This window comes from Monodelphis domestica, chromosome 1, assembly GCF_027887165.1.
Source record: "Monodelphis domestica isolate mMonDom1 chromosome 1, mMonDom1.pri, whole genome shotgun sequence".
Lineage (NCBI taxonomy): Eukaryota > Metazoa > Chordata > Mammalia > Didelphimorphia > Didelphidae > Monodelphis > Monodelphis domestica.
In genome coordinates this window covers 716,154,858-716,181,928 of record NC_077227.1, presented here as the reverse complement: position 1 = coordinate 716,181,928, position 27,071 = coordinate 716,154,858, and the positions used below count along the sequence as shown (strand labels likewise).

The window sequence follows — 27,071 nt, the reverse complement described above, 5'->3', positions numbered from 1 at the left end:
GCAATAGAAAGCCACAGAAAATTAACAAACCATGGTCTTATCAAACAAATATCAGAGGTGTAACAACAAAATGAGCTAAATTCAACAAAAAGTATTTTTTAAGCTGTGTCATGGTAGCAGGACATAAAGGAAGAGAAAAAATAACCATTTATTAAAATTAATTAAGTGCCTAACTATGTGCCTGGCACTCTGATAAGCACTTTGCAAATATTATCATTTTTAATCCTTAGAATAGTCTTGGGAGCTGGACATTCTTATTATCCCCAATTACAGTTGAGGAAACTAGACATGTAGAGGTAAATGACTTGTCCAGGGTCACACACATGTCCAGGTAGCAAATATCTTAGGGAAGATTTGAACTCATACCTTTCTGACTCCAAGTCTAGCACTCTATCCACTGAGCCACAAACTACTTGAGTTGAATAGGATAATAATTAGAGAGGAGGAAAAGCTATGCAATTCTTAGTTTGCTTCTGTTATTACTGACAACAGAATATCATTTGCCCTGGAATTGATAGACACTCAAGATAAGTAAGGAATTAGTTAGAGAATGCCTAGTTGTTCTTGGTCAATCCATATTATCTAGAGCCTAAATGAATGGCATTATTAAAAAAATTAGCAAACTGTATGACTAAGCCAGAGTTAGACATGTTTAAAAGACCTTGGAAAATAGAAGTATCACAGAAGATCAAAACTGTACATATTGGCTGGATATGTAGGGGTTATTTTTTGTAAGAAAGGTTGGACTGGATTATTTAAGAATAGGGCTGCCAGGAATTTTATTCCAAAGAGATTTATTTATAGTTTATTTACAAAATATAAAAAGAGTGACGTAAGAAAATCAGAGAGAGGATAGAGTAAGATATCTAGCCTAAGCACTAAGTAATTTACTCTCAGCCCCTGGCTCAACCCGAGCAGGGAGAGTTAGTCCTTAGCTGGATAGACCTCGGTAAAGCCAAGGACCTGGGGATGTCTCTCTCAAGAGGTAGGTCTCTCCTGAGGCTAGTCTCTTCAGAAAATTTAGGAAAGGTGTCAGCCTTTTCACACACCACATGTCAGTCCAAAAGGAAGAGATTTAAGAATAGCACCAGGAATAGGATCTCAGGTTCAGGCAGCAGATTCTTTTCTAGTCTCAACTCCAAAGAATGAAGAACTGAGTCTCACAGGAAGTTTCAATTCCTTTTAAAGACACTTTCTTTTGCATCACTTCCTGTGCCTTCCTCCACTTTTTTACATGGACAAATCAAAATCTAAAGCCTTGCTTAGGACTGCCGAAGAGGCAGTCAGTTGATTCTGATTCGTCACCCACTATTGCACACATGGGTCACAGACCTTCCCACTAAATGATTAAGTGAGATGTTTACACTTTTGATGATAAAATCTAAAAATGGGCAGAGGTTACAATTTAATCCTCACAATCAGGGGAGAGTTAATTAATTTTATTTTCACAATCAGGGGACAGTTAAATTTAATCTTCACAAGACCAAGGATCCCTCAGCATAGAAATGATAACTAAACTCATGGGAAATAATGAGATGACAGACAAAGGTTGTAGAAAGAGAAGAGAAGATGGCAGGAACCCATAAGATGAATTCTTATTCAGTCTAGAATTCCATAGTTCTTAGTTCTTTGAGTGCAATGGGGATAAGAGTAGAAGAACACACAAAATGCCAGTTTGACCACTTGCATTTTACTTGAAGACTGGAAATTTGATTTCCTAAGTTCACCTCTAGCTCTGTGATTGCTAGCCAAGGGCATGCTTGTCTCTTATGGATGAAGATAGTTTCAAGTTCTTATATCCCCATTCACTATCTATGTTGGCATCAAACCTAGAGGTAGGCTCCTATATTCTATGCACAAGGACTCAGGACTACATGGGGTGTCCCAAATGTCTTAGTGCCATTGTAAGCTTTAATAGCTTTCCTTTTTCTTGCATCTCTTGTAAGTTTTTTTTAACATTAGCCAGATTATGGGTGGCTCTAAATGTAGATGAAGGTGGTTTGGGGTTATCCTAGTGACAACAGGGAATCTCTGGAGCCTTCTGAACAGAATAACAACATAGTCAAACGAGGAAAAGCATCTATATATTTCTAAGATATGACCCTTGGCATGTGTGTCACAGAATCCAGAATTGCTCTGTATTTGTTTCCATGCCTTTTAATGATAATATTCCATTGATCCATTCCATTGGTTACTAAGCTTGTATGTATATTTAATTATCATTTGGGTTTTCTTCTTTCCCCTCCCAACCCTAGGAATATGAGGAGACACCTAGTGTACTTTTTTCTAGCCTGAACCCTTGTGGGATTATCAACCCCCACAGCACAATAGAGTTGATACTGGTCCTGGAGACTCAGGTCCTTGGAGAATACCACTGCACAGTTCAAATCACCACCTTTGGGAGCAAAGACCCACCACTGGTAAGACTGATGAAGAGTGTACAAATGATGTTTTGTCTAGGCTCAGAGATAGAGTTAGAGCTTTCCATGCTGTTGGCTCTATCCATCCTGCATCCTGCTGTTAAGCAAGTTCTCATCCTCCAGTTTCTGGCAGTCCTAGTTTTCTGTTTGAGTTGCAGAGAGAGAAGAAGGCAGTTAAGACCTCGAAAGACTCAAGTTAGCTTGAATATGATGTTAAGGACCAGAACTTTTCTGAAATTGGGCAGGAAAGAGGTTTCCAGGATCTTCACATATGTGATCACTGCAATCACTTTTACTAAACAACTTGAGGTTCTCTGGGCTGCATAGATTCATTTTGCTGGTAGCTTACTGCACACGTGAGCTTGGACAAATCATTGGATCTCTTGGTTTTCCTTATATCTAAAGTGCAGACAGAAAAAGGGTTGGAGTTACTGGCTGTTGAGGTTTCTTGTAGCCATACAAGCTGTGGCCTCATTCCTGAGCTCAATGTTGAACCCAGTGATAATTGTTATTCCTATTTCCTTGGCTTGATCTTTACTTACAGAGGACTGTTTATGTTTTCTTTTTTTTAAAACCTTTACCTTCTGTCTTAGAATCAATACCGTGTATTGGTCCCAAAGCAGAGCATGGTAAGGGCTAGGCAATGGGGGTTAAGTGACTTGCCCAGCATCCCACAGCTAAGAAGTGTCTGAGGTCACACTTGAACCCAGGACCTCCCATCTCTGGGCCTGGCTCTCAAATCATAGAGCTGCCGAGCTGCCCCCTCCCATTTTCTTTTCTCTGCGAGTGATTTTGTTTGCTGAGGATCACTAAAATCATGTCATGGTTTCCCTTGCTGAATGTTAGATGCCACAGGAGCTATCTCACTTCTGTATCAGTGGATTCTTCAGCATCCCACACTGAAGCCAGGGAAGAGGTAGATCTATTTTTCCCAAACAGTCAAAACTGTTCATACTTATTTTAAGGAATCAACACCATCTCTAGAAGCACTTAAATATTGCTATATACAGCGCTTGGCTTTCTCTTCTCTGAGTAACATTTTACCATCACCTCTTGTGTTCATTTGCTTAGAAGCCTCCAATATAGAGATGTGAAATGATCCAGTTGACAATCTGTTGAAAACCCTGACATTAGCCCATGGATATCCAAATACTCAAAAAAGAAAAAAAGAGATTGCTAGCCTGCTCTGCAGAAAAAGTGGGAGCAGGCATTCTGGAGAAATCCGCGTGGTTAACCTTAGTTACCTTATAGCCAAATTGGCAACCCAGATGGCTATTGAGCATTAGTCCTTGAGTTGTGCCCATCTATTCCAAGGAGAGTCTCCTTTGATTCTTTTGGAGCTGATGCAGGCATGCTTGGTGTTTTCCAATTTGGATTTCCTTTTTTAAAGCCTCACATTCACACTCAGATTTAGCAAGTGAAGGAGGAGCAGGTGTTGGAAAATATGCCTGCTTGGAGGTGGAAAGACCCTGCTGTTGTGGCAAGAACTCTTGCTTCAGCGGTGATGGAAGCAGCCAGAAATGTGGCCATGCCATAGATGGGACAGGGGATGATTGAGCACCTCCTCCTGGGTGACAGGGATGCTAGGGATACCTATGCCAAAGAGTCCCTCGCCTCAAGGAGCTTACAGTCTACTGAGCCTAAACCTCCCGTCCTATGGATAAGGCGAGGGGAAGCTCTAGCTGTGGCAAGACCCAGAAAGAGCTCCTGTAGGAGGTGCTGGCACCTGAACTGAGATTCGACAGGAAATAGGCTGTGTGCATGAGACAGAACATTCCCGTCCCCGGGGAACACTGAGTAGACCTGTTTGCCTGGACCACAGAGAACACAAGGAGGAATAATGTGTTATTGGTCTGGAAAAAGGAGTCGGAGCAGCCAGATGATGAATGGTTCTAAGTGGCAGACAGAGGTGGTTTGGGGTTATCCTACTAGCATTAGGGAGTCCCCAAAGCTTTCTGAGCAGGATAACAGCATAGACTAGGGAAAGCAGCCATGTCCTTCCAACATATGGCTCTTGGCCTTCGTGTCTGCTACAGAAACCAAGCCTGTAGAGGTATGTGTTGGGATGCCAACTTCCCTTGTTCTTGTAGGGCTGGAGCACCACACAGCAAGAAGGGATGGAGGACCCAGTCCCTTTCTGTCATTCTGATTTCCATCCAAGACCTAGGAATAGTTTGCTGTCTTGATTGGAATAAATCAGTCATTGTCAATATTCTCTGTATTCTGTCCCTCTCCTGGGATACAGACTGTCCAGTTAAGGAGTGTTGGAGAAGGTCCTGTGGTCAATGTGTATCCAGACAAAATTGATTTTGGCAGCATCTACGTCTTAAAGGAAACGTCCAGGTCACTCCATCTATCCAATCAGTCTTACATTACTGCCTTCTTTTCTGCACATTTGGTGAGTATGTGATGGCTTTGGAAAGCCCAGCGTATCTCGGAACAATGATGACCACAAGGCATTGTGCAGTTACAGATTTTGAATATGATTCATTTTCACATTTTTCTCTTTATTATATTCCTTATGTGGCTTTAACATCTGTAAGTGCACTGACATAAGGGAAAGAGAACCAGGCCTAGAATCAATTAGATAAATAATTTCATATCTAGAGAATGACTTAAAAGTCAACTACTTTTCTAAATGAATTTTTTAATTTTTTGAAATAATTTAAATTGTTTAATTGAACACACTTTCAATGTATGAGGAACAAAAAGATGGGATATGAACACCTGAACTTCTGTTCTGTGTAGGGTTTGTTTTTTTAAGTATGTATGATTTTGAGCAAGGTACTGACCAAACCGGATCCTTTGTTAGCATCTCCTTCTGAACCTTTTTGTTGTTGTTATTGTCTGTGTATTTAAATTTTTCTATTCCTTTTTTTTTATCTTGCATCTCAGTCACTATGCACTCCCTCTCCTCCCAGCAAATTAGTTTAATTAAAAAAAAACACAATACCTTGGGCATGTCTGAAAATTTTTAAATCTCATTCTGTACATATCATTTGCTCATTACTTCTCTGCCAAGAGACAAGGAGCCTGTATAACCACCGCATGGTGTAGACAAGCTGGGCAGAAAGAGCTATCAGTTTTCTGAGTCAGCAGACTAACTTGGTACACTTGGCCAACTGGCTCCCCTCTTCCTTTTGTGAATTAGGGCTGTCTTAGAAGCTACTCTGCTTAAGAGAATGGGTTCTCAGAGGAAAGGGGGGAAAGCATCTGCTGCCTCTGATATTTACTCTCGCTTCACCCCTGCCCCCCACTCCTCTTCCCCTACACAAAGAGCTTATATGTGATGTGCAAGAAGTATCTGGTCCACATACTGTCTTCCTCCCTCAAACGAAATATTATCTCAATCCTTGCACAAACCTAAACAACCCCCACATACTGTAGAACTCTTCTTGACCTGGTACGCTGTCTCCATATCCATTCTAAGTGTACACTCTAAGACAAAAGCTACTTTTAAAGGCAAGATCGCTGTTTTTTTATGACATTCCCCAAAGAACAGCAAAACCCTCGAATAGATGGTACCATTTTAAGCCGTGTCTGCTTATATGGGCGATGTGGGGATGGGAAAGGAGAAAGGCTGTGGCTAGCCATCCCGCTCTGTCCTAAGTGTGTCTTGGTAAGTTGACTTCAGAATATGTTCTGTTTCATGTTTTTTTTTAACAAAGTTTCTTTTTTTAATCTGTTCCTGCTAGGTTTCGTTAGTGACAAAAAAGATTAATGATATGTGGGGGGTGATATTTTATATTCTGATACTTTATGAGTATTATTTTGGTTGATTTCCAGAGCTTTCTAAGTAAATCATTTGTCATATACGGAGTATTAATTTTGTTGCCTATACTTATTGCCTCAATGTCTTTTGTTTTTGTTTTTAGGTATGATTGTATTATTTGATATTATTACTATCTCTAGCATTTCTAGAACAATATAAAATAATAGTGTCAACAACAGATATTCTTGTTGTATTACTGAACTTATTGGAAAGGTCTCTAAATGTTTCCATTACAGATTGTGTCAGTTTGGGATTTACTAGTTACTAATTATGTTTATCTTATTATGGGAAGATCTATTTATTCATAATTCCTAATCTTTCTAGTGTTTTTTCTTAAATAGGAATAAGTGTTGTATCTTGTCCAAAGCTTTTCCCTCATCTATTGATGTAACCATGGGATTTTTGTTGTTTGATTATTATCATGGGCAATTATATTAATAGTTTTCCTAATATTGAACCAACTTCCTAGTCCTAATATAAATTCAGCCTTGTCAGAGTGATTAATCTTTTGACTGTGTTGCTACAGTCATGTTACTAATATTTGCTTCAATATTTTTGCATTAGTATTCATTAGGAAACGCTAATGGTCTATGGATTTCACACACACACACATACACACCTCTGCTTAGACTCTCTGGTTTGGGTATCAGGGCCACAATTATATCATAGAAGGAAGTTTTTAGGATTCATTTTTTTTTCAATTTTTGTGAACAATTTATGTAATCTTGAAGGTAGTTTTTAGAATCAAGAATCATAGAATTTGAGAGTTGAAGGGGACCTCAAAGCCCTCAATAGTTTGACCCACATATGAAAGGAATTCTTATCATAACATATCTGACAAATAGTCATCTATATTTTGTTTGAATACTTCCAAGGAGAGGGAACCTTCTCCTTTTTTATTATTGTTATTTTTGTATCATCAAAGAAAACAAATTATTTAATTGATCATGTTAAAAAAAAAACCAAAAATCTCTTTCTGCACACTGAGTTAGTCACCTTTCTGTCAGGAGGTTAGTGGCATTCTTCATCATTGGTCTTTTGAAATTGTGATAGGACATTGTTGGTCAGAGTTCTCAAGTCTTTCAAAGTTGTTTTTCTTTGGTGTTGTTATTATATAAATTGTTGTTTCTGGTGTTGTTATTATATAAATTGTCTGCCTAGTTCTGCTCACCTCACTCTGCATCAATTCATAAAACTCTTCTTGTGTTTCTCTAAAATGGTTCCTTTCATTTCTTAAAGTTCAGTCACAATCATACACCATAACTTGGTCAGCTATTACTCAGTTGATGGTCTTACCCCCTTAGTTCCTCTTTCTTTGCTAACATCAAAAAAACTGCTATGCATATTTTTGTATGTGTGGGCTCTTTTTCTTTCTTTGATCCCTATGGTACATAGACATAGCTCTGGCATTGCAGAAACCCACTCTCCCCTTTGGCAGTCCATTCCAATGTTGGACAGCTCTAATTATTAAGAAGTTTTCTTGATTTCAAACATAAATTTGCCTTTTTGCAAGTTTCACTTGTTTTTAGTTCATCTTTGTGGGGTCAAAAAGAATAAGTCTAATTCCTCTTCCACATGGCCTTTCAAGTATTTTAAGACCGCCTTCATATCTTTTTTTTCTTCAGGCCCTCTATTCTCATTTGAGAGGGGACTCTTCCCCACCATAGTTATTCTTCTCAGGACATTTTCTAGTTTATCATTATCCAGCAGCACCATGCTCAACTGATCCTAATCCAGATAAGGACTAATGACAAAAGAGTATAATGAGATCCTCACCTCTATATTTTTGTAAATTATGCCTTTCTGTCAACGTAGCAAAAGATTGTATTAACCTTCTTTGGCTACCATATTGCAATGCAGACTCATATTAAGCTTGCCACCTACATCACCAGAGAACAACTCTATATGACTATACTTCTCCATTTAGTATTTTTGAAGATGGCTCTTTTTTTTTTTAATTCCCAAATCTGGGACTATATATTTGACCCTGTTGAATTTTATCTTGTAGGATTCAGCTCTAATGTTTGGCTCTATCAAGGTCATTTTGGATCCTAATTCTGTTTCCAGTGTGTTAGCTTACCCATCTCAGTTTGGTGTGTGATTTTCACATTTGAAGAACATCCCAATTTCCCCTTTATATTCTGTGAATGTTTGATCTAATTCACTTGCACATCTTCCTGAACCTGGTGCTTATTCCTTTGGTAATTAATTTATGGCTTATTCAATTTATTTTTCTTTGATCTGTTTATTTAAACTTTTTTTTTATTATTTTGTTACTATATAAGTTTCTTTTTTTGGTAAATATTAAATAGCCTCTTAGGTCCCTTCTAGCTTTACATCTATAATCTAATGATGTCAGAGTCCAAACTTTACTTTCTTTTCAGTAATTACTACCTTTATCTTGGTGTTCTTGACTATAATTTCTTGGTCCTAGCTCTCTTCTTGCCTGCAAATTTTTTCCTTTGATTTGAAAGCTCTGTCTAGGGGTTATGACATGTATAAGTATATTCACTTGGGGTTTCTTTCAGGAAGTATCCTACGTAATGTTTTCTCCCAATTTTTATTTTAACCCCTGATTCTGGTAGTTCTGGGCAGTTATTTTGAAATATAGCTTCTTGCCTGAGTTTTTGTGGATTCTTTTCTTTTCTTTCTTTTTTTCTTTTTGTGGTCTGACAGTCCAGTGATTCTTAAATCATCTATTCTCAAATAGTTTTCTGGGACCATTTAAAAAAATAGATCTGACTAATTAAGGCATCCAATCAACAATCATTTATTAAGGATCTACCTTGTGCCAAGTATTATAGTAAGTGCTATAGGTAGAAAATAAAAATGAAATAGTTCCTGCCCTCAAGGAACTTGAATTCTGCCAGTAGAGAAAATATACCTATATATTCATAGATAGATAGATACAAAGTCATTTTTGTGAAGGAGGCCAGTAGAATCAAGGGAGAGTGTCAAACAATGTGTCATATAGGTCGTACTTGAGCTCAGTCTTGAAGAAGACTAGCAATTCCAAGAGGCAGAGGGGAAGAGAGAGTATACTTAAAACATGGAAGTGGCCAGTATAAAAACAAAAAGATAGGAAAAAGAAGTATATAAAGTATGGAAAGAAGGCCAACTTAACTGGACCCTAGCATGAATGAAGAAGAGTACTATGTGACAAGGCTGGAAATTCAGATAGGGCCTGATTGAAAAGAAGTTTAAATACCAAACAGAGGAATTTCTGTTTCATCCCAAAGGTATTAGCGAGCCACCAGAGTTTACTAGCATGGTTAGGAATAACATGACCCAATCTGCATTTGGGGGGATAAAACCTATTGTCATTTGAGGGAAGGATAATTAGAATGGCAATAGCCTTGAGACAGGGAGACCAATATAGGGTGAATTGGAGGTGGATAGAGATAAAGAGTTCTGTTTAGAACATCTAGATGCCTAGGATGTTCTTCTTTCTCACCTCTTCTTAGATTTCCCAAGGCTTAGTTCAAATATCAACCTTTTCTTGCCTTCCCAACTTTAGTGACTTCCCCCATCATTTAAATTCACATGATTTTTCTATTTTAATGTTTTCTTTTTCATGGAATTGTCTCCTAGTTTTATTTATTAAATAATTTTTTCACTTCTAAATTTATTCATCTTTCTTTTGATTTTTATTTCTATTTTTGTTGTATAATTGAGATTTCTAATTTGTTCTTTTCTGTTTTTTTTTTAGTTACATGATCAATTCATTGATTTGTTCTTTCTCTTTTATTGATGTAAACATTTTGTGATACAAATTTTCGCCTAAGTATTGCTTTGGCTGCATCATATAAATTTTAGCATGTTGTCTCATCGTTGTCATTATCTTTAGTAAATTTATTGATTGTTTCTATTCTTTGATCTACTCATTCTTTAGAATTAACTTACTTAGTTTCTAATTAATTTTTAATTTATGCTTCCAATGTCCTTTACTGAATGTGACTTTAATTATATTGTGAGCTGGAAAATTTGCATTTAATATTTCTGCTTTTCTGCATTTGTTTATAAGGTTTTTATGCCCTAATATACCATCAGTTTTATGAAGGTGTGATGTATAAGCTGAGAAAAATGTGAACTCCTTTCTATTTCCATTCAATTTTCTTCAGGGGTTTTTCATATCTAACTTTTCCAACATCCTATTCATCTCCTTAGCTTCCTATTTATTTTATTGTTAGATTTATTTAGTTTTGAGAAGGGTCAATTAAGATCCCTCATTATATATGTATATATCTATGTATATAATTTTTACTATTACCTTCTCTCTACTCTATAAATCTTGTGTATGCCCAGTTATTTACATGTTATCTCCTTCATTAGAATTTCTACTTTGTGAGGGAAGGAATTCCTTTTGCTTTTCTTAGTAGCTATAGCTCTTAGTATAGTACTTGGCAAGTTGTAAGCACTATGACTAACTGACATGTTGTAATGATGCCTTTGATACATCTAATTCAAAATGTCTGTTGTAAGCCAATACTAAATAAGGTTTAATCCAAAAAGACCATAAACCCTCATGAAGTATATAAATAGAATTTAAAATTACTTTACCAATTAGTATTTAACATAACATAGTTTATAAAAATACAAAAATCATATAAAACGCATCTCATTTCTTCTTGTAGAATCAGCAACACAAACATCCAGAAAGTATTCCCAAAAAGGTAGCAAGAGGTTCCATGAGGATGGTGACACCAGCTTCCTTTGGGCTGGTACCTCAGACAGTCAGGAAACAAAATTCCTTCCCTAAAAAGGACCATCTGAGCCCCCATAAAACAGATGTTGCCCTATTACTATGTCAAGTAGACAATTAGTGATGAGTGCAGGGCTGGATCAGTTTAGGAGAGAGATTAGAGCTGAATGTGTGGATTTGGAAATCATCTACATGAAGATGATTATTAAATCTTTGGGAACTGTTGGATCATGAAGTGAGTGCAGAAAGAGAAAAGGGGATTTGAGGAACACCCAAAGTTGGAGGTCTAATAAAGATGTTCCATAAACATGACTAAAGTAGAATTGGAAGTGTAAATCATGGGAGTTGAGTAGACTGAGGAACTGGGAGGTTAGGGAATTTGAGGGAACTTCAGTATAAATGTTGAAGTCCCCTCTCATTGGAACAGAACATGGGGAGGAAAGAAAGTCTGAGCCAGGCACTGACCCCATTGTGAAAAGAAAGCGAATGGCCTGGAGTCAAAGGGAAAAACCACTATGATTTGAGTGGGTGATAAGTGTGGGTGTGATGAACCTCAGAGGTGAGATTTGTTAGTGAATGTGGTAGATGGAATGTCTGGAAGCAGCAATGAGGCAAGATGAAATATTCTGACTTTTCTACCATAACTAGTAAGCATGAGGGTTTTGAGAAAAATGGAGAAGGGACTAGAAAGGATGGAGAGGGAAGTGATGGCATTAAATGGGAGCCTGATCTTTGCCAGACCAAAAGATGGAAGAACTAAAAAGAAACAACATTTAAAATGGAAGGAAAATTATTCATTATGGAGCATGCATTCCAGGGAGCAGGTAGATCTGGACTGGGAAACTGGGGGTGTGGAGGGGAAGGGCTGAGGTAGATAAGCCCCTTCCTTGATGAAGAAGGAACTCTGACTTGGGGGGTGGGGAATAGGGTCTGTACATCAGTTGGCCAGGAATTCAGAATCACTCAGGTTTTGTTGACTTTTCTATAGAATCATAACTGTTACAAAAATTAGAGTATGCTACCCAGAATTCATCTACATTTCTGAAAAAAGCAAGAAATGGTCTTATCATTTATTACACTTTAATTCAAAGTATAGTACCATATATTACCAAAATATCCAATTCAACCTCTTTCAGTGGGCATTAAATGGGAGCTTGGTAGATAGAGCATTTTAAAATTTCATTTTATTTAATATTAAGTGCATCGGCTGCTTGGAAGGTCACTGCAAAGATTGCTAGACTTCAAATCAAGAAGAACTGAATTAAAATCTATCTCAGTCACTTATTAGTAAACAAGCAAAATGACTATCCTGCAAAGGACCAGCCCAGCCTCCATAAAACAGATGTTGCTCCTGCCACTTGTCCAATAGGCAGGAAGAACTGAATTAAAATCCTGTGTCAGTCACTTGCTAACTGTGTGACCTTGGACAAGGCACTTAACCTTTGTCATCCTGTTTCCCCATCTGCAAAATAGTTATAGTAATAGTACCTCCCTCCCTGGGTTATTGAGAGGATCAAATGAGATAATATTTATAAAGTACTTTGAAAACCTTAAAGCATGATATTTAAAGGCTATCTATTATTACAATGCTGGATAATACTTGTTGAATTAAATCGAATCATTTGCTCTTTCATAGGACTGAGGAAAGCCAAGGTCTTGGAGTTAAAGTAATCAATATAGTTGCCATGAATGTTTGGTTCCCTTTTTCTTGTGTGAGTCTTTGTTGGAAGGGGGTCATTCTATCTCCTCTTTCATCTTTCATGAATGCCAACCCTCTTTGGATACAGCCCAACCCATCAGCCAGTCTGGAACATCAAGCCCTGACATTCAGCCCTGACATGGCAGAAATTATGGAGCCTGGAAGAAATATCTGTTTGTTAGTAGCCAGAGGTATTAAGAAATGGGAAGCTGAGAATCGACTCTCACAGGAATTTTGTGAGGATAAATTAGTCTGGAAGGCACTTTAAGCTTCTCAAAGAAAAGTGCTATATAAATATTGTTTAGTTGGGGGGCAGAGGGGATTACTGTACAATTTGTATCCTTGGAGATTCACTGGACTGGATGATTTGTTTATTTTCCTATTATAAGAACACCCAATTGGGGTTCCTGGGTTCAGGGCATCCTAATTTGGTGGTGCTGTTAAATGCTGATACTGGGGCATTATTATATAAATTGAAGCAGAGTCTTTTATTTGAACCTTAGAGCTACTTGAATGTTGGCTGTCTCTCACACCTCTCCTCTGGGTTGAGGTGGATTTAAATCAGAAAGCCTTCAATAATTCACTCAGGTCCCTGGAAGAGAGATTAGGGTCTAAATATATAGATTTGGGAGTTATCTATATGGAAATTATTGTTAAATCCTTTGGAAATGATCTGGTCAATGAAGTCAGCATACAGAAAGAAGAAAGGAAGATCTGGGACAGATCATTGGGGGATCACCCCAAATTAGAGAGTATAATAGGGATCATCCCTAAATATCACTGAAGTAGAGTTGGAGAAACAGGTTTTGGGAGTAGAATTGACTGAGGAACTGGGAAATTAGGGTATTTGAGGAAACAAAAGTATTTATCTTCAAGTCCTCTAGCATGGGGGCAGAATATGGGGAGGAAAAATAGACATTAATGTTAGAACAACAAGAGATTGCACGGAAAGAGCCTCTCAACAAGAAACATAAAGATAATGCCAGATGTTCTTACTGGAAAGAATCACAACCGGAAAACTCTCAGTGAGCTAGAGGCAACAATAGCAAGGATAGGTCAATGCCATTTTGTCCAGGCTGGTCTGTAAGATTTATGTCAGCTTTTTATAAGAGTTCCATGCCAAGTTAAATCCATTTCTTAGCACTTAGTAGGAGAAGAAAGATATATTTACACATATATAAAAATATGTATACACACATGTATAATATACACATACTTCACTTTTGCTCTGGTTCATTATCTTCATGAATACTGAAATCCTAGTTTCTTGAAAACCAATGGCTTCTTGGGCCAAAGCCAAGCATCAGGAGGTGGAGGTATTCATCATACACCATTCAATTCAGTGACCAGACCAGGACTAACGCCTTTGTATGCAGTCCACAGGATCTGCAGTGTCTCCCAAATCACTTGACTTTCCATTTTTGGAGGCACGATTCCAGTGGATCATGCCTTCACTTCCCTAGGCACTAACTCTAGTTATGGTGGAAGTCAGTAATATGGCATGGGAAAGATGCATTCTTGGGCAGGCTCCTCACCTATAGATACTATCAACATCCCTGTTGGGCTCATTGGAAAGGGATTGGCTGATTATTCTGAGACTTTCATGGAGCTAGCATATCATTTCCTCTCTAAGGTATGACTCTCTATCCACCCACTTATGTTCCTGATTTATCTGATAATGCCTAATACTAATAGCCTTGGTAAATGAGCAAAAAGACAGCAGTTAGTTGCTACTGATTTAGAATCAAATTAATCAAATTTCATCTTCTGGATTCAATCCCCTGATGGAGTGTAGAATTTGTATTTGTTGAAGTACTAAAGAATAGCATAAATATAACTGGAAAAATCCTAATATAATTATATTTTAGACAGTTTAGTGATTCAGTGGATAGAGCTGGAATCAGAAAGACCTGAATTCAAATGTTGCTTTTGACATTTAATAGGTATAGGTAAATCATTTTATCTCATCTGCCTTCTTTTCTTTATCTGTAAAATGGGGAAAATAACACATGCTTCCTAGAGGTGTTGTGAGAATATAATGGAATAACTGTAACATACTTTGCAAATCTTAAAGCACTATGTAAGTACCAACTATTAGAACCAAATGAGCCACTGAATCACATTTGTTAGTCATCAAAGGTACCCAGGATTATAGATACCTTTAGAGATTTGTATTACTAGTGACAGTCTAATCACCAATAAGACAATTATACTGTCTTCTACTCCCACCATAACTAGTTAGAACCAATTAAACATAATGTTTTATTGTTAGACAGTTTGTTTTTTTACTAATGAATGATTCATTTTGGTTACATAAATGAGAGAAAAATTAATTACTTTAAGGCCCTCAGGATTATTTTACTAGTATGATCTCAACCCTAATAACAATAAAAGATTAGTATGTAAGGTTTTGGTAAGAGGGACCTTAAAGCTACTAAATTTTTTATCTACCCTTAAAGAAGCAAAGAAATTACAGGAATTGAATTGGGGAAAATCTAGAATATAATCTCATTTCCACAAAGTACCCTCAGGAGAAGATGTAATTACAGTTAGCTGGTGTAGGGGTGGGAGAGTAGAAGAGGAAAAAAGTGATAAGGAGAGATCTTTTTAAGAAAATATTTCATTTTTCCAATTACATGTAACAATTTTTAACATATTTTCCAAAATTATAAGATCCAAATTGCCTTTCTTCCTCCCTTTCCTCCCCTCTCCCAGAGATAGTAAACAATTTGATATGGGTTATTCATGTATTATCATGCAAAACTTACTTCCATATTGGTCATTGTTGTAAGAGAATGCTCATAAAAAAAGGGGGGGGGGAATCTTTTTTAAGATCAGAAACTTCAAGATGTAGGTCTATACATGAGACATCTTTGTAACATCTTTTCTCCTACCATGTCATAATTCCTTCCAAGATCCAGCTTGATACATTCCTTGATACTAATTATACTTTCCTCGTTTTCTTTTCTTGGTCCTTTGTAAAATACTACGATAGAGGAATTGGTTTGTAAATGTGAATATATATTTAAAATTGACACTATGTCTTATGAAATCTAAGTGGAAATAGTTCAATTCCATGGACCTTACAAAAAATTTCAGGATATAGTAAGGCATAATTGGGTGTTAACAAATGTTATCTCATGAGATTTAACATACTGGTCTCCCGAAGAATCAAAGAGGGGATTGTGTGAAGGGAACATGGAGTCTTTCCTACATCCCTATGATCCTAGTTACATCATCTAGTGTAGATTATGTGACTGAGTTTGAACTGAACATGATTGAAGTGGACCCAAAAGGGAGAGGGAGGAAAAAAGGTTGAAGACAAGGAAGTAGGGGCTCTTTCTGGAGGAACCAGCCAAGCAGAAGGTGGAGAACATGTGGAGAGCACCCACATGGCTAAAAAGGCATTTCTCTCTAATTCTCTGCCTCTACTTATCCAAGTAGATACTAATAAAATTTATGAAAATTTTTTTGAAAAAAACATTGTCTGGATGCTGAAGAACTGTCAAGAGATAAGGAGGAAAAGATGTGTACAGAGGCTCAACTTCAGTTCTCTGGAACCCATAAATGGCAGCTGATGAAGGCAATAATGAAGTGAATAATTTCTAGGCCAAGCCAACAATAGCAGAGTGGCTGATCATGTGCAAAAGAAGAATGGCTAATCTACTAGATGAGTTCCTGGACCCAGCAAAGCAGCTTTCGGACACAACAAGTTTCAGGCTTTCTCAAACCAGTAGGAACTGGAACCAAAGATAAGTAAGAGCACAATCTGACCTATATTGAGAAATATAGCATCAGAATAAGGAGGTGATAAATAGCCCTTTGTACTTTGTACTAGTCAGACCACATCTGGAATAGTATGCTTAATTCTGAGGGTCACAATTTTAAAAGGACATCGATAAATAAACTCATTCAGAGTGGAGCAGAAATGTTAAAGGACATTGAATTTATGACAGTTGAGGGTCAACTGAAGGAAATAGTATATATAACCTAGAAAAGAACCCCCCCTCCTTTGCATACCCCCCACCCCATGCTCTGAGCATAGCCATAGTACAAGAGGCCAAGAAAATGGATTCAAGACAATCAGATCCAAGAGAGTGGGAGGAAATGAATCCTGATTGTGATACTGAGTCCCAAATTAAGAACAAAGTCTAGAAAGATGAGTAAAAAAAGAAGAAATATTATGGATCAAGAATTGTCCAAGACAGAAACCCAGGAGAAGAGAAAAGCATGTTGCATAGAAGTTAGAGTTCTGGACTTCGCATCAGAAAGGCCTGTCTTCAAATCCTGCCTTAGGCACTTATTAGCTTTGTGGCCTTTAGAACAGAAATGTCTTTAAGAATTATAGAGTTAAATAAGACAAGTAGATAACATAAAGATGAGTACTCTTTTGATGGTTGAAAGAAGGGAAAATTTATTAAGTGCAAAAGACAGAAAACATACAAATGTAGAGAAAGAGGTGAACTTTTTATCTGAACCAGGCAAAGGAGGGTTGAGGGTATATTTTTAACTCTCAAAGAATTTAATGTAAAAATATATTAAACTGAGAAATAGGAGAGGAAAGGGAAAAGGAGGTTAAAATTTAGGAAAGAATAGTCAAAAACAAACAAATTTCAACTTTTGAGAAAGGATCATGAAGAGAAAAGAAAAGGGGTAAAAGAAATGGTTAGAAACAATGATCACAGTGTGGTTAAGGGAATGAAAGGAGGGGAAGTAGTTCAGAAGCAAAGTACTCCAATTAGACATTACTGGCATTGATAAATTCCTCTTTCAAAACTGTCTTCTGTCTTTAAAAAGAGTGGTTCTGGAGACAAATTGAAGGGGGAGTACAAGAGGATAGGGTGAAGGGAAATACACAATAATCAAAACTCATGAATATGAATGGGATAAACTCACCCATAAAAACAAAATAGGAGAAGGATTAAAAGCAGAACTCAACATAATGTTTATAATACAATTGAAATATAAAAGTTTAGTCAGAATTAAAATAAGAGACTGAAACAGAATGGATTATTCCTTGAGTTAACTGAAAAAAAAAGCAGGGATACTAATCATGAATTCAAACAAAATTACAACAAAAATAGATATGGTTAAAAGAAAAAGCCTATGTGAAAATAGTAGTTAGGCTGGACTTTGAAGGTAACTAGAGAATCTAAGAAGGACAGCCTGTGGAAGGGAGAGAAAAGGAAAAAAAGACAAGACTAATTTGGTTGGACTGTATAGTGAGATGGGGAGCTATAACATATAATAAAACTGGAAAGGTAGCACTAGAAATCTAGAACAGCTACGTTAGCTCCTGGAAAGGTAAAACTCACTAGAGGAGGAACATTTCTTAACTCAAATATGAGTCCTTTAATATTTTTGCTGCATTTAACATACCATTTCTACATTACATATCTTATTCCATTCCAAAAGAACTGAAGCTACCTCTAAATGAGAAGTAGAAATGGGCCAAAGTCATCTATTCATAGTAAAATCCTAGATGAGAGTATAAAGCATAGAATATGATATTATTATTAGGAAGTCCCCCAATCTGAACCATTTCTACTTAATCAATATTTAGATTAAACAAAGACTAAACCTTGTAAAAACTTAAAAAACACACTGCAACTGCCATCATAGGGTTCTTTAGACAGATTTAAAGTCATCTGAAGATGACTAGTCAATACAAAGTAGAATATTTTAAAACTTTTGGCAATTGGACAACTGAAAAAGTTATCATCAGCCCTTGCATTAAATAACCCTCCCTAAATATATGTGTGATATATATGATATGTATATATGTTTATATGATGATATATTTATAAAATGTATAAGTATAAGATTGCTCCCACCAAAGAGTTTTCATTATGATGATAAATAATGTTTAAGAAATCATGGGAAGGGGGCAGCTGGGTGGCTCAGTGGATTGAGAGCCAGGCCTAGAGATGGGAAGTCCTAGGTTCAAATCTGGCCTCAGCCACTTCCTAGCTGTGTGACCCTGGGCAAGTCACTTGACCCCCATTGCCTAGCCCTTACCACTCTTCTGCCTTGGAGCCAATACACAGTATTGACTCCAAGATGGAAGGTAAGGGTTTTAAAAAAAAAAAGAAGAAATCATGGGAAAGCAGAATGTAATTCTAATGATTGGTTGATGGTTGACATATGATTTGGATCATTTGCTCTGTTGTCAACAAACATCTAAATAAGCAACATACTTTAGTAGGCACCAGAGGCAGATAAAAGGATAACTAAGATGTATAGGAAAGATAGATGAAAGAACCTATGATATTTTTAGACTTATCTGGTTCCTTTTTGGGTCGCACTAAACAAATAACTCAATCTGCAATTCCAAAGTAAAAATTAATGAAGTCTATATGTAATATAAGTATATAGACTGTGATGCTATAGTGTGATATTAAATGTTATGTTTATAGGACACTTTTAGTGCTTATTTTTGCTTATAACATTCCTGTGGGGTAGGTAAGACAAGAATTATTATCCCTGTTATATATGCAATTGAGTTGGCCAAGTCCCAGGAAGTAAAATCACACCATGGTAACAGACTTAAGATTAGAAACCAACCAGAACTCTTGCTTCTTCCAATTAAGCTTCTACACGGCAGAAATTAAGCATAGTTAGCTTATTTTGTATAGTGTCTAGTCCACTGCCATATATATATATAGGAACTTACAAAAGTCTCCCTCCCCAATGACTCCTTAGAATAAGAGGAAGAGATTCAGTTCTCATCTCCATTATTCAAGTCTCTGTAAGAAACTTTGGAAGAAACAGGGAATAGGGTCCTGACAATAGGCATCTCTTCCTGTATTGCATCAAAGCGAGGAGCTCTCTAAAATAGACTGAAGTCTTCTAGAACGATTCCCCATGACTTCATCCAGTGAGGTGGTCTGTCTGTGTTATAGTCCTCACCCACATCTTGAAACAGAGATTTCTCCATAGATAGGCAGCTGTAAGCCTCCTTCTCCAGGAAGACCTTCCTCCCTCTGACAAGCTAAACTTCTGAAGCACAGTCTTTGTTAGCAGGATAAACTGATTATTGTCCACATCAAAGGCAGGGAGACTTTGATTGAAGTTTGGGGATCAGTGATGGGTCAGCAGCTTTGCAGGACTCCGACTGGCAGCTCCAACAATTGAATAAGATTCGTTTGAACAGAACAAAAATGTCCAAATGAGAAGCTGTTGATTTGGTTTTTTGTCCTTGGAGCTATCCAGAATTCAAAAGAAAACCATCTTGGTATTTCTTCATCTTTTGCCATCTTCATTCAGCACATGCTGCCTGTTAATTGGCTTTGGTGAATTGCTTATTCTATTTTGTTATCTCCCCAGTCGTCTATGGTTCAAGCAGAAAGCTTAGGGAAATTATATTTTAATAAAACTTCCTTTGTGGATCAGGATTTCTTTAAATCTTCCAAACCTAAGTGGTAGCATCATGTATGCAGAGACTTGGAATCAAAAAGACCTTCAGAGTTTAAATCCCACCTCAGACATTTAACCTTTCTTAACCTCTCTGTGCCTTGGTTTCTTCCTCTGTGAAAAAAGAGATTGTACTTAGTCTGAAAGGTCCCTTCAGGCTCTAAATCTGTGATCCTATGATTATCTACCACTTTATAATTCACTCAGTGGATTTGTCTTCTCAATGATACAGCTATTTTTTAATCCTTACTTTCTGTCTTAGAATTGATATTGAGTATTGGTTCCAAGGCAGAAGAGTGGTAAGGGCTAGGAAACTGAAGTTAAGTGACTTGCCCAGGGTCACACAGCAAAAAAGTGTTTGAGATCAAATTTGAGCTCAGAACCTCCCATTTTTAGACTTGGTTCTCTATCCATTGAGCCACCTAGTTACCCCATTACCATCATCATTAACATCATCATCGTTACCATCACCAAAATCTTTAAATAAGTATTTGTGCATCAGGTAAGCTGACCACATACATAGAGAGAATGCATGCATGAAAAAATATTTAAGTACTTATTATACACAAAGCACTGTGCTAGATGCTGGGGGTACAAATAGAAAAATAAGACTGTTCCTGCTTTTGAGGAGTTCATGTTTCTAATATGGGAGATGACACATATAAGTGGTTTCAGCTGACACATAGTAGAGTCTTGACATCCAAGTCAGATGAGAAAGACCAATGTTTCAGAGAGTACCATGGCAAATCAGATGGTTTCCCACCTTCTTAAGTGGTATTTCCATAAAGAAAACCATATCTGTTTTTGACATTACCATTGAACACTTCCAAGGAGTTTAGTAATGAGAATTTTCGTCTCTTAGTTGGCGGTAGCTGTGGCTATAGAGGCAATGGAAGTTGTAAAACCCACAAAGGAAGTTGTCAGACTCTCCTTGATGATCACAAGGGTCAAGGAAGATGAGGCACAGAGGTTTGTTGGCATGGCTAAAAGTAGTCAGAGGAATGCCTCAGATTTGGAGCTAACCCACCACTTTGTGTAATTGGTTTTCAGCTGCTGTTGGTGATGGTGAGTATGGTATTCATAAAGAAGGTCATCACCTCAATGAGTTCTAGGACTACTGTTCTGGAGGCAATGCTAGTGGTCTGAGGACACTGCTACTCCCTGTAGTTCTTGGTCTAGAGGAGCTTACAGGTTAAGGTAGATAAGCCAATACATCAAATGAGTTCTCTGCATTTTGTGAAAGCATAAAGAGAAAGGACATTTATTGAGTGAAAAGGAATTATGGAAGTCACTAGTTGTTTGATGGAAAACAAATCACTTCATCAGCCCCAGTTTTGCTATTTAGCAAGTAAAGAAGGTAGCTTATAAGATTCCTTCCAGTTCTGATATTCTACAGTTTTAATATTTTTGTAAGTTGGCATTACATCATAATGTAATGGCCACTGTCTTGTAATGATTGACTCTTATTTCTGCCCTGGCAAAACAGGAAATGCAGGCATTATTTAGGGTATATATTGATGTGATGAAAGGCAGCAGTAAGTTCCTATGTGTGAGCATTTTGATTGCAGAGACAGGATTATATCAAAAAGGGCATAATGAGCCACAAAATCATTGCTGAATGGAAGCTGGCTTTGAAAACCCAATTCATATATATCTTTTTTTGTTACAGTCCAATTCCTAGTTACTAGACTCCTTGCTACCAAAATACAAGAAAATAAGAAGGAACAAATAGGGACCAAGGGGATAAGAGGACTGAGGATTTAGAAAAAACAGAGACACATAACTAACTGCCTAAAGGGAAAGTAACCACAAGAGAAAGAAATTGGTACTATTCAGGTCCCTTCTGAACAATTTTCTAAACCTTTTCTATCTGAAACTTTGTAAGACTGAAAAAGCTTCCTTGGTTTAGCTCTCTTCCTGTTCTTCTATATCCCACATCCTCAGCAAAGCCCTTCTTCCACTTCCTGATTTCCAATTTATTGTTCAAAATAGTTCTTGTAGTGACTCAGTTTAGAGAAGAAAGAGAGGTGGCTAGAGGCACAACCATTTAGCTAAAATGGGAAGGAAGAGGAAAACAATAAGGAGCTGGGCATAGAGACTGCCCTGATTCTATTTTCTATTACCTATTCTGGTTGATCAAGGATTTTGTTATCTACTAAAATAATAATTCAAGAGGGAAAAGACCATTTCTGACTGACATTTGCCTTCTCACTGTTGTTTACTCTCATTTCTGTGAAGAGTACTTTTTGTGAATTTCAACTGAAAGATGTATTGTTCTCAAATAAAATATATATATTTATCTTTCTTGGGGCTTCACAATCATTAGCATGCACAATAGCAAATCTCTCAACTTATTCACACTGTGCAATTGGGTTTTTTATTTAATGTGCAAACAATAGCATGCATCCCAAACAAGTCTTCAAAATAATCCAGTGAGAAAATTTGTAATAACATTGTCAGTTTCATCTTGGGAATAGTGAGCTTCAATTTGGGTAGGATGCCAACATGCAGTGATATTTTCCTTCTGCTTTCACACTTAGGATGGAGGAATCAGTCAGCAATTTTTTTTTACTGAGTCACTACCCTGTAAGAGAGTGCTGGAATAATTGATGCATGTCATTTATCAAGAGGGTTAGAGGAAGAGGATGTTGGGATATGGTCCCTAGTAAAAATCTAGCTATATGGGTGTAGAGATTGTGCTGTCCTTGGTCCTGGAGCTCAGGTGGTATATAGCACACAGAGAGCACTGTACTTGGAATCTGGAAGACTTGTTTCAAACACTAGTTTTATGACATTGGGAAATCACTTACCCTCTGCCTCAGTTTCCTCAGCTTTATAATGGGGTTAATAATAGAACCTACTTCTCAGGCTTGTTTTGAGGATCAAGTAAAGTAATAGTCATTAGAGTGCTTTGCATATCTTAAAGTACTATATAAGTGCTGGATATCTAGCAGTGTTTGGCACATATCAGGCACTTAATAAATATTCATTGGCTAATTGATTATTCGTGGGTCTAGATCTATAACAAGAACTTTACTGAAAGAGGCCAATTGGCAAGAGTAGGGACAATGTTTTTCTGGTAAATGCTTAACAACTGGATTTTAAGTTTTGTCTGTACCATTAATATTTTCTACATCACATTAAGTCTCGAAATCAGTAAAACAAGAAATCAAGCCATGATTTGTGGTGTCTGCTGATTTCTGAGGAAAGGTTCTTTCTAGCTTGTAGGTTGCTATTGTTGTTATTATTCAGGCATGTCTGACTTTTCATGACCCATGCACCATAGCTAATCCACCATGTTTTCTTGGCAAGGATTCTGGAGTGGTTTGCCATTTCCTTCTCCAGTGGATCCTTTTGTCAGACCATCAGAGGTTATGGGACTTGCCCAGGGTCACACAGTTATAAAGCATAAGAATCCAAATTTGAATTCAGGTCTTCCTGACTTTAAGTCTAGGGAGTGACACTCTATCCACTGAGCCACATAGGGTGGGGAGGCAGGGAAGGGATTGAAGCAGAGTGGAAACCTGCAGAGACCAGTAAACTAGGAATCAACAAGGCCATGCAAGGAAATAGAGATGAGATTTGAGGGGAGCTTTCAGTTCCCACTATTTTAAGTGTTCTAACTTATGTTACTTTCTAAAAGAGTAAAAAAGACTTTCTACCTGGAAAAAAATTATATAAAATAGAGTAAATAAAGGGAAAGAAGGTAGACCAAATCCTCTCCTAGTTCAATGTCCTACAAAAGGAGAGTTGTCAACAGGATCCATTTGCAGAATTACTAGGCTGGGGTTTTATGATTGGGTTTGGCAGGAGCATCCTATTGTTATCCCCTGTGGCATCCTGTCTGATATTGCTCCACCATGTTGCATACTGTGCTGGGCTTTGCGACTTGGCTTCTTGCCAAGCACTGATTAATAAACTTCGTCAGATGGAAGACTTGCCAATTCACCTTCAGAGCACAGCTATCATGTCTCTTTTCCAGACCAGCTATCCTGTGTCAGGGTGAATCAGAAAAGAAATGGTATATGTCAATCTCAAGCTAATGTCCCCTGACTAGAAATAGAACATACTCTGGTGACAGTCTCTTGGTTGTTACAGTTCAGTGGACTGACTTGAAGAGACAGAAAAGAAATACTGGGGAAAGGGGTGCTGATTTTCCACATTTCCAGGGGCTTAGTCTATATGGCACTAGTTATTTTTTTTTAATTTAATTTGATTTTATTTTATTTTTTAACATTTTTATTTGCTCAATTTCAAACATTATTCCTTGGTTACAAACATCATTTTCTGTTCCTCCCTCCCCTCCCCTTCCCCCTCCCATAGCCTTCACACAGTTCCACTGGGTATTACATGTGTCCTTGATCAGAACCCATTTCCATGTTGTTGGTATTTGCATTAGGATGTTTATTCAGAGTCTATATCCCCAATTGTATCCCCCTCGACCCATGTCATCAAGCAGTTGTTTTTTCTTTGTTGTTTTTACTCCTGCAGTTCTTCTTCTGAATGTGGATAGTATTCTTTCTCATAGATCCCACTGGGTTGTTCAGGGACATTGCATTGCTACTAATGGAGGAGTCCATTACATTTGATTGTACCACAGTGTATTGGTCTCTGTGTACAATGTTCTCCTGGTTCTGCTCCTTTCACTCTGCATCAATTGCAGGAGGTTGTTCCAGTTCATATGGAATCCCTCCAGTTCATTATTCCTTTGAGCACAATAGTACTCCATCACCAACATATACCACAATTTGTTCGGGCATCCCCTCATTCTCCAATTTTTTGCCACCATAAAGAGTGAAGCTATAAGTATTCTTATACATGTATTTTTCCTTATCTCTTTGGGGTACAAACCCAGCAGTGCTATGGCTGGATCAAAGGGCAGACAGTTTTTTAGCACCCTTTGGGCATAGTTCCAAATTGCCTTCCAGAATGGTTGGATCAATTCACAGCTCCACCAGCAATGTATTAATGTCCCAACTTTGCCACATCCCCTTCAGCATTCATTACTTTCCATTGTTGTCATGTTAGCCAATCTGCTAGGTGTGAGGTGATACCTCAGAGTTGTTTTAATTCACATCTCTCTCATTATAAGAGATTTAGAACACTTTTTCATGTACTTATTAATGGTTTTGATTTCTTCGACTGAAAATTGCCTATTCATGTCCCTTGCCCATTTATCAATTGGAGAATGGCTTGATTTTTTGTACAATTGATTTAGCTCTTTGTAAATTTGAGTAATTAGACCTTTGTCAGAGGTTTTTGTTATGAAGATTGTTTCCCAATTTGTTGCTACCCTTCTGATTTTAGTTACATTGGTTTTGTTTGTACAAAAACTTTTTAATTTGATGTAGTCAAAATTATTTATTTTACATTTTGTGACTCTTTATAAGTCTTGCTTGGTTTTAAAATCTTTCCCTTCCCAAAGGTCTAACAGGTATACTATTTTGTGTTCACCTAATTTACTTATAGTTTCCTTCTTTATGTTCAAGTCATTCACCCATTCTGAATTTATCTTGGTATAGGGTGTGAGGTGTTGATCCAAACCTAATCGCTCCCACACTGTCTTCAAATTTTCCCAGCAGTTTTTATCAAATAGTGGATTTTTGTCCCAAAAGCTGGGTTCTTTTGGGCTCTTTTCTGTCTCTTAGCCAGTACCAAATTGTTTTGATGACCACTGCTTTATAATATAGTTTGAGATCTGGTACTGCAAGGCCACCTTCCTTTGTATTTTTTTTTTTCATTATTTCCCTGGATATCCTTGATCTTTTGTTCCTCCAAATGAACTTTGTTATGGCTTTCTCTAATTCAGTAAAAAAGGTTTTTTGGAAGTTCGATGGATATGGCACTAAATAAATAGATATGTTTGGGTAAGATGGTCATTTTTATTATGTTAGCTCATCCTACCCATGAGCAGTTGATGTTTTTCCAATTGCTCAGATCTAGTTTTAGTTGTGTAGAAAGTGTTTTGTAGTTGTGTTCATATAGTTCCTGGGTTTGTCTTGGCAGATAGATTCCTAGGTATTTTATATCATCTAAGGTGATTTTGAATGGAATTTCTCTAATTCCTGCTGCTGAAGTGTGTTGGAGATATATAGAAATGCTGATGACTTATGTGGGTTTATTTTGTATCCTGCAACTTTGCTGAAGTTGTTGATTATTTCCACTAGCTTTTTAGTTGATTCTCTAGGATTTTTTAAGTAGACCATTGTGATAGCTTGGTCTCTTCATTGCCAATTTTTAGTTGTTGTTTTTTAAGGAAGCAAATAAGACATTTTAAAGAAAGTAAATAATAAAACTTCCCTGAGATACCAAGTAGAGTGGTCTAAGACCAAAAATTGGATGGTGATAGGTGAGAACTATCTACTTCTCCTTTTCCATTTTGCTTCTTAGTGTATATTGGTTCTAAGGCAGAAGAGCAGTAAGGGCTGGACAATGGGAATTAAGTGACTTGCCCAGGGACACACAGCTAGGAAGTATCTGAGGTCAGATCTGAACTTAGTGCCTCCTGCCTCTAAGTCTAGTTCTCAATCCACTGAAAGCCCCCTTTCCATATCATTCTATTCTATTCTATTCCCAAGTAATGCTCCTTTTGCCCTGCACTAGAAGGGATTAATTAACACTAGAATCAATGTTGAATGTGGGAAAAGCCATTATGTCTTGCAATAAAGAATTCTTTTAGCCTAATATCTAAGATCTGGAGGTAGTAAAATTAAAATGAGTCACTCATGTTTGATAACTGTTTTTTGATGCATTTTTAAATGAGAGCATTATCCAAGTCAGACTATAGATTTGATATTTAAATATAAATACATACTACTCAAACTCATAGATTAAAAAGCAAACTATAGTCACTCCATTAGAAAACAATATCAAACTTTATCAAACTATAGAAGAAACAGAACTATACATATCAATTTTCAAATATAAAATTAAATTTGGAATTATAACAATTTCCATCATAGTATGAAATTACTGCAAGTTTTCACTTTGGAGGTAGAAGTGTTGCTGAGAAATTAAGAGGATGAATTAGGAATGATCATCCTAAAGTCAAAGCCTGTCAAGAAA

The 27,071-nt window shown here is 37.1% G+C and overlaps 1 protein-coding gene across 5 annotated transcripts in view; it reads left to right on the top strand.

Annotated features, from left to right (window-relative positions):
* Positions 1-27,071, top strand: part of HYDIN (HYDIN axonemal central pair apparatus protein) — a 451,163-nt gene that overhangs the window by 194,739 nt on the left and 229,353 nt on the right. For all 5 annotated transcript variants that reach the window (XR_008917906.1, XM_056824703.1, XM_056824709.1 and 2 more), the window contains exons 17-18: positions 2,256-2,420; positions 4,666-4,818. Coding sequence is in view for 4 of the 5 variants with exons in the window: in XM_056824703.1 (XP_056680681.1) it covers positions 2,256-2,420; positions 4,666-4,818 (318 nt within the window). In the remaining variant the exon portion in view is untranslated. The remainder of the gene's footprint in view (positions 1-2,255; positions 2,421-4,665; positions 4,819-27,071) is intronic.